Source organism: Arachis hypogaea, chromosome 4, assembly GCF_003086295.3.
Source record: "Arachis hypogaea cultivar Tifrunner chromosome 4, arahy.Tifrunner.gnm2.J5K5, whole genome shotgun sequence".
Classification (NCBI taxonomy): domain Eukaryota; kingdom Viridiplantae; phylum Streptophyta; class Magnoliopsida; order Fabales; family Fabaceae; genus Arachis; species Arachis hypogaea.
The window spans coordinates 114,079,603-114,088,302 of NC_092039.1; the positions used below are offsets into that span (position 1 = coordinate 114,079,603).

General features: G+C 35.0%; 1 protein-coding gene across 1 annotated transcript; it reads right to left on the bottom strand.

Moving 5' to 3' along the window:
• Window positions 1-3,230: 3,230 nt before the first annotated feature.
• Window positions 3,231-8,366, bottom strand: LOC112795230 (receptor-like protein 49). The gene is made up of 3 exons (XM_029297629.1): window positions 5,609-8,366; window positions 5,481-5,505; window positions 3,231-3,693 (listed from the first exon to the last, which is right to left on the bottom strand). Exons 1-3 carry the CDS (start codon window positions 8,364-8,366, stop codon window positions 3,231-3,233), a joined length of 3,246 nt encoding a protein of 1,081 aa, XP_029153462.1.
• Between the last annotated feature and the right edge of the window lie 334 nt (window positions 8,367-8,700).

An 8,700-nucleotide genomic window follows, 5' to 3' on the forward strand; every position in this document is an offset into this window, starting at 1 on the left:
ATTCAAGAAATAATCCAAGAATTCAATTTTGATACTCTTGTTAATGTAAGACAATTTATAGAGTCTATTCAATTATTTTTCTTTACGTGAATTCACATTGCAAAATAAAACCAGAATCGAAAAAAAGAGTGACAAAGCCCACAATTATGGCCATGAAAAAACCTTCATGCATGCTTTGATAGTTTTGCTGAAATGTCAAACGCTCAGTTAAATTTTAATAGCACCATAAAAAACCAAAGTTCTTCCAATATTCTTGGTTCTGCAACTAATCAAGATCCTAATTCAATTCAATCTCTCTCAAAAGGTTGGGTCCAAACACGTTTTTTTTCTTAATTTGTCTTCCTCTTCAGTTTTTTTAAATTGTTTATTTTATCTTTTTCTAATAGTATATTTTACGGCAAGTGTTTTATTTCATCTTATTTTAATTCTTTAATAAAAAATACTTTTTTTTTTCAAAAATATCATTTTTTCCGTAACATTCATCCCAAAATTTCATCTATTTTGCATCTTTAAGATATTTCAGTCTAAGGTGTAAGTATGAGACTATCAATTTTTTGTGTTTGAATGTTATGTCTATCCATGTGAAAATTATAAAAAAAAAAGTAAAAGTGTTGAAAATAATTGGAAGAAAGAGAGAGCAGATAATAGTTTTTGAGATGAATAATATTGATCTAAAAAATTATTGCTGAGATATTTTGGTTACACTGTATTTATAGTGATAGCATATTCTATGCGACTTCATTAGTGTTTATATTTTTTACACTCTCTCAAACTAAGGGTGGAGTTTAGTAGCACCCTTAATTTATCCATGAACACAGGGGCTTGGTAATGGTTTTGTCAAAATATCAACTACTTGAACATGGGAAGGTATGTGAACAATGTTTAGCAAGTCTCTTTGAACATGATCACGAATAAGATGGAGATCAACCTCAAAGTACTTGTTTCTGCTATGCATAACTGGGTTTGAGGCAAGAAGAACAACACCTAACTTGTTACAAAATAAAGTTGGAGCAACTGGAGAAGCAACACGAATATCTCGAAGAAGTTTTTGAACCCAAACTAACTTAGCTGTCGTGTCAACCAAGCAACGGTATTCTGCCTCAGTAGATGAATGATTTACAGCTTGTTACTTTCGACTGCTCCAAAAGATTGGATTGCATCCAAGGTAAATGCAGTAACCACTTGTTGAACATCGATCATCAAGGTCCGCAGCTCAATTGGCATCTGAAAAAGTAAGAAGACGAATATCAGAGGATTTAGAAAATTGAATACCATAATTAATCTTACCTCAGAGATAACGCAAAATGCGTTTGACTATTTCCAATGATGAATCATGGGTGCATGAAGTGGCTAAATTTGTTGACTGAATATACAATTTCAGGATGAGTGAGAGTTGCATATTGAAAGCCTCCTACTATTGATCGATAGAGACTAGGATCATCAAAAGAATTTGAACCCTGCAGTGTTAGTTTTGAGAAGAAAGCATAGATGTGAACATTGAATGTGACTTATCCATGGATGCCTTATTAAGAAGATCACAAATATAGTTAGTTTGTGAGATATATAAGTCTCCCGAAGGTAAAAAATTAAATGGCATTTCTAAAAAATAATGCAGAGTCCTAAATCCTTTAAAGACAATAATTGATTCAATTTAGAGATAATAAACTCTATTTTAGATTTATCACTACCTGTAATGACTATGTCATCAACATATGCAACAAGAAAAAGAGTAAAAATGGTTGAAAAATGAAAAAATAAAGAAACATCAGATGAAGTATTTTGAAAATCAAATATGGATAGAGTACTGCACAATTTAAAAAATCAAGCCCCGAAAACCTGCTTCAAACTATTGGCCTTGTCAAGTTTACATACTAAATTAGAATCAGAATTGAAGAGGCCAGGAAGTAGTGCCATGTACACATTCTCAATTAGATCTTCATTGAAAAATGCGTTGCTAAAATCAAATTGCCTAAGAGACTAACTTTTAGATAAAGCCAAAGATAAGATTACTCTAGTAGTTGTTGGCCTAATGACCGAGCTAAAGATTTGAGAATAACCGATGCCCTCAATTTGATGACATTCTTTGGTCAAAAGGCGAGCCTTATATTTTTTAATAGAGTTATCAAGTCCACGCTTAATGGCAAACACCCATTTAGACCTAATAATTATGGAATTGGCTGATGGCGGGACTAAATGCCAAGTTTTATTTTTTATGAGGTAGTATATTCTTCTTTCATGGCTTGAAGCCAATAAAAGGAGTGCATAGATTGAAAAACTGTCTTAGAAACATTGGTAACCAAGTCAATATGACTAGAGATACCAAATTTAGAACGAGTTACCATAGCATGAGTATTATGAAAACATGAAAATTCTATAATAGGTAACTTAGGAGGCTGAATTTCAAAACCATAAATTGATATTAGTGCAGAATCTGTAGTAACCACTTCAGAAGGTGATTGATTAATAGATGATGAAGCATTGTTAGTTGGAGGAGGAAAATCTGTATTAGAGTTAGTAAATATAGTTGATGCAGGTGGAACTAAACTTCAGGTATAAGGTAACTACGATGTAGCAGAATTTGAAATAGGAATCTGAGGTAACATCTCATGCTCACAAAATGAGGTTAGTGATGAATCAAAGACAACATTCTTATGAAAAAATGAGGGAAAAAAATGTTTTCATAAAAAATAATATTACGTACAATAACAACTGTACTATCTTGTTTTAAACATTTAAACCCTTTTGAAAAAAGAGCATAACAAAAAAAACTACATTGCTCAGACCTATAGTCTAATTTATATTTATTAAAGGGTCTTAAGTTTGAATAACAAGCACACCCAAAAACCTTCAAAATAGAATGATCGGGGGGCTTAAAATGAAGAACCTCAAAAGATGATTTTATATTAAGGATCCTAATGGGCAATCGATTAATAAGAAAAGTAGCAGTCAAAAAGGCATCCTCCTAATATTTCATTGACAAATGTGCAGCAGTAAGAAGAATAAGTACCATTTCACAAATATATATATATGCTTTCTCTCTACAACACCTTATTGCTGGTGAGTACAAGGGCATGACAATTTATGAATGATGCCATTAATATTGAGAAAGATTTTGAATTCATTTGATAAGAACTCTAGCACAAATATGGATACCCATAGTTGGGTTAGGAAGAAGCTCAATTTGGTTGGAGGGTGAGAGACTTTTATCCTTGTTGTCTGATGATTGAGATTTAGCCTTTTTTAGAAATGCTAGAAAAATGTTGTGTTGGGCTTGAGTAAGGCTCAAAGCCTGCTTTGCGTGTTCTCTGATGAGGAGCCCTTTTTTCATGATCTAGGACAGAAGAGGGAACTGGCGGTGTGGGAGAGCTAGGAGGCAGTGTCGGCACAATGATGGCATTAACAGAGGCAGAGGCACGATTAAGGAATCGTGGTCTCCTTGGGTGATACAGGTGGCCGGAAGGGTAGCCATGTTTGTTGTAACAAATATCCACGGTGTGCCCTCCTTGACCACAATAAGAGCAAACCTTCGAGGAACCGCTGTTGCCGCATTCTGGGTTTGAAGAGGCATACCCACAACCACGCCCAAGAGGAGGACGACGAGCTTCTACGATCGTAGCAATGGTTCGTTGATCATCCAGAATTCCAGATGCGTTTTGAAGTTGACGATCATGTTGAACGACAAGAGCAAAGACCCTGTGATGGGCGGAAGAGGATCAAGAAGAAGAACTTGTGCCCGAACTATAGAAAAACGCTCTTCAATACCTCTAAGAAATCGAATGATGAAATCTTGTGAGGGATGTGTTTTGGCTAGGCAATTACAAATAGGAAGAAGACGTGAGTTATCAAGCTCCTCCTACAATGTCTTCAAAGAGGTATAAAATTCTGTTACGGACTGATTTTCTTGTTTAAGAGCATAAATTTCTACTTGTAATTCTGGAATACGAAGAAGATCAATTTAGAAAAAATGCTCTTTAAAGTCGGTCCATACGGAAGAGGCAGTAGAAAAATAAACAACGCTTTCGATAATAGAGGGAAGAAGGGAATGAAATAGCCAAGACAACATCAAGTTATTGCAACACTCTCATATTGAAAACAGAGGATCATTAGTTAGAGGAGAAGTAATAGAATCAGTGAGAAAGTCATATTTGTTTTTGAAAATGATGGCCATGGAAAATGATCGACACCAAGAATGATAGTTACTGCCAATAAGGAAAGGAGTGAAAGGACAGATGTTGGATTTTCACTAGGATGAATATAGAAAAGGCTAGTAGGATGTTGTGCTACATTAGAAGATGATTCTACCATTAGAGAGGAAGAAGACAATGGATACTTATTATTTGGGTTTGAAGTTTTCATCATGGATACTAATAGAGCTCTGATTCTATAATAAGAAAATAGGCTGCATTTGTTTACAGAGACAGGACACTGAGACAGGGACACTGAGACACAAAATCGTGTTTGGCAGAGGAGACATGGACAGAGACAATGTGTCCAGAGACACTGAATTAGTGTATTTTGTGTCAATCTTAACAGGAAGGACATGGAGACACTAACAAGGGACACAACTTATTTTTTATTTTTTCTTTCATTATTCTTGTTAATTTTTCATAATTATATTTTTTATTGTTATATTTTTCATCTCAAATTTTTTGAATGAAAAAAAATGAGAATAAATTAAATTTTCATAATTTGTTCTAGTTTATCACCAAACAGAATACAAGAACACAATTTTTTGTCTCTGTCCTGTTCTTAGTGTCTTGTCCTGTCCTATTCTTATAAACAAACGCAGTCATAGAGATACGAAAATAAAAAAGATGTATTGAAGTTGTTGTTTACATAATAGAGTCATACTATTTATAGGAATATTTCAAACTAATCTCATAAATATTTATCTACCAACTACTTATTATTGCTCTAATACTACTCCCCCCTCCCCCCAAAAGAAACAAAAATCTTTCTTAACGCAGTGGAAAGTGAGAGATTAGATGCAAAGCAAATTAAATATTGTGTTAAGAGGAGCTCTGATGTCCTTAAAATTATAAATAGTTGCTGTTCATTCTCAATTTTGTTCACGTATAGATCTTTTTCCTCCTCTGAGCATAAGACTCATGCTATAGACAAATGTACGTATTATTCCATTTTCACATTGTAAAAACACGCTATGCTATAAACAGGAATTCGTATCCTCATTTTCCTTGGCATGATGTTTCCAGACACGAGATTAATTGTGATTTGTCTTTTTTTAGCCTCAAAAACAAGTAAAAAACGTCTGAACACACTTACTTAAATGAGGTTGAGGAACACTGTGACATTGTTGCAAACTTGCAGCATTCTATTTGTAAGAGCAGACTTGAATCTGCTTCTCATATCATTGCTCTATAAAAGACTCTTCTCTTACCTTTTAAACAATGAGGTTAACATAAGACCTCTCTTATTATTCAAACTTTTTTTTTTCCTTTTAACAAAGGTATTATTCAAACCTTTTACTACTATCACTTTTAATGGCTTACACATATTACATGAGCATATAGCAATTGCTCACAACATAACACACTGCTACATAACTTAAAAGAGGTAAGAAAAGCAAACTAGCAAAGTAATTTCTTACCTTTTAACCATGCAAGAATATCTGAACCGAAAGCATTTCCAAGTGCCAGTCCAGCAACAACTCCTCCTCCGTATCCAATCAGAATTATTTTCCAATCGAATTCAATGATAGATCCTGAGTCATGATCACTATCAAGTCCTGTCGGGAAAAACCAATTACCATCACATTTCTTCTTCAACTGAATCCCACACAGGCCTTGGTTTCCCACGAAGGAGTTTCCTTCAAACGTGGAAAATTGCTTGTTTTCTGGTATAGGACCTGAGAGTTTGTTAAAGGACACATTGAAAAACTCCAAAAAGGTGAGTTCTGCTAATTCTTGAGGAATTTTTCCTGACAAACTATTGAGGGAAAGATCAAGTGCTTCAAGGTTTGAGAGTTTTCGAAAGGAAGATGGAATGTCACCAATAAACAAGTTATTGGACATGTTGAGCAAAACAAGACTCTTGAGATCCCCCAAAACAGATGGAATCTCTCCAGAAATTCTGTTACTTGAAATATCAATGGCTACCATGCAGTAAAATATTTTCTGAATATGCTCATAATCTGTGACAACCCCTTTGTTAGACATTGTGAATGAATAGAAAATATAAACAAACCAAAATTTTCCTGGAATATGGATAGCCGAATCCTCATATTGTAATTGGCTTATGTTGGAAGTTGTCATGGACTTCCAATTCTTGATCATCTCTGGAGTCAAATTTCCAGAAAACTTATTGTGGGAAAGATCAAGAATGTGAAGCTTTGGAAATGTGCATATACTTGGACAATTTATAGTTCCATGAAATTCATTAAAACGTAAGGCAATAACTTTCAGCTCTGGAAGTGATCCCAACCAATACGGAAATGAGTCGTTGATCTTGTTATAGCTCACGTCAAGAAACTCAAGCATTCTGCAATTGGCCAATTCTCTTGGCAGCTGGCCTTGCAAATTGTTGTCATTGACATCAATCATCTTAAGGGCACTTCCCATGACATATGTTTGAGGAAGATGACCAAACAATTTGTTCCCTTTTAGCTTCATGATTTGAAGAGATTGGCTAGAGCTTCCCAAACATGATGGAATGGTGCCACTTAAGTTGTTATTGGCCAGATCAAGAAGCACAAGTGATTTTATATTACAGATCAATGGAGATATTTCCCCTGTCAGTGAACTCTTGGCAATGGCCAAATTTTGAAGACTTTTTTTCTCCCAAATCCAGTCAGGTACTACTGACTTGAAATCATTGTTTGATAACCTCAGAGATTCCAAATGATCCAACTGTTGCAAAAAAGATGGGAACTCAACCAAATTGCATGAATCCAAACCTGCAACTTCTAATGGAGGAAGGGTCCCATTGGAAGAACTTTTTCCCGGAAGCAAAGTGAGTTTGTTGTCGGATAAAGAAAGATAAATAAGCTTTTTGAGCTTCAAAAACATGTCACTCTCAAGCTCTCCTTCAAAAGAATTATAACTAAGAGAAAGTGTTGCAAGATTCTCTAGTGAAAACAGAGAGTTAGGAATTTCACCTTGAAGGTAATTCTCATCAAGAGCCAACTCCCGCAAGCCAGTTAGGTTCATTATCCAAGTCGGAATTCCACCAGTTAACTTGCATTGCTCCAAGTGTAACACCTCAAGTGGGGGAAGGGTAGCATTGAAAGAACCTTTTTCGTTGAGCAAAGATAATTTGTTGCAAGACAAACCAAGGTAAGAAAGCCTTCTCATCTTCAAAAACAATCCAAGCTCTAGTTTCCCTTGCAACAAGTTCAAGCCTAGATCAAGAGCTGTAAGGTTGTCCATTCTGAAAAGAGAGTGCGGGATTTCACCATGAAACGTATTGTTGTAAAGATTCAAGTCCTCTAAAGATGTTAGATTCATTATCCATGATGGTATCTCTCCGGTTAAGTTGCAACTTTCTAAGTTTAAGTAAGATAGACGGGTGAGATTCACAAAAAATAATGGAAAGGTGCCAATAGTTAGCCCGCTGGAAAAAAGGTTTAGATGCACCAGCTGATTGAGGTTGCCAAAGGAAGAAGGAATAGATCCTTGGAAATTGCATTCTGCAATGGACAACCAATTTAAAGAAGTAAGATTACCAATGGATGTTGGTATTCTACCTCCAAAATTTGTTGCAGGGATAATCAACTTTTTAACAAGTGCCCTTGATTGAAAATCAGGAATCACACCATTAAGGTTTCGGTTTTCAGCCAAAACCAAAGTTGTCAAGTTTGGAAGATGGAATATTCCAGCTGGAAATTCACCATACAGGTCACAATGGGAAAGATCAAGACTTTGCAGATATGTGAGGTTTGTGAGTACATCAGGCACAGATGATGAAAATCCTGATTTGCTAGCATTGAGGTATCTTAACTGTGAAAAGTTACCTATGATGGTTGGAATTTGAGAGTGGTTGAAGTCATTGTCAGAAAGATCAAGGCTTTGAAGGTGTACAAGAGAAAACAGACTGCTATTAGCATCTATTGATCCATACAGCTGGCTGCTACTCAGATCAATGCCAATCACATGACCGGTGAACTCGTCGCATTCGATGCCATCCCAAGAGCAGCAATCTATGCTTGGCATCCAAGAAACAGTTTTGGGATAGCTAAAATGATTATAAGAAGCAAACTTACTAATCACAAAGCTTTCCTTAAACTGCAACAAAGCATTGGTTTCAGTTCCATGACATTGGTGACCGTTTATGATAGTGGACAATGAGAAGAGCAATGAAAAAAGAAAAAGAAAATGTGTTTGAAAAACAAGAGACCATAACGATCCCATGATGTATTAGTAAGTTTAGTGCAATGCAAATATTGAGATGACAAGTTTAGAACACACCAAATGGCTTTTATAGAGAAACGACCTCTCCCTACTGGTAAAAAGGGGTAGCCGAAGTAAACATGAGAAAAAAAACTAAACGCTTTTTATTAAATAACAAGGAGTGTTATACTTTTTAACAAATCTTAATTCTCTATTGTATTATGTTTTATTACTTTATATAAATCACTGAAATTTAAAATAATAACTTACTAGTTATGTGGGTTAATTATTTAATTTTTTTAAAAAGAAAAATTAAAATTAAAACTTAAAACATGTGTTTCTTATTTCTATAATA

Excerpts from the sequence above, each read along its gene's own strand:
- LOC112795230 (XM_029297629.1), bottom strand. The coding sequence starts at position 8,366 with ATGGGATCGTTATGGTCTCTTGTTTTTCAAACACATTTTCTTTTTCTT. Across the intron at positions 5,506-5,608 it reads TATTCTTGCATGGTTAAAAG|CCATTAAAAGTGATAGTAGT; the intron begins GTAAGAAATTAC and ends AATATGTGTAAG. Across the intron at positions 3,694-5,480 it reads AAAAGTGATAGTAGTAAAAG|GGTCTTTGCTCTTGTCGTTC; the intron begins GTTTGAATAATA and ends CGCCCATCACAG.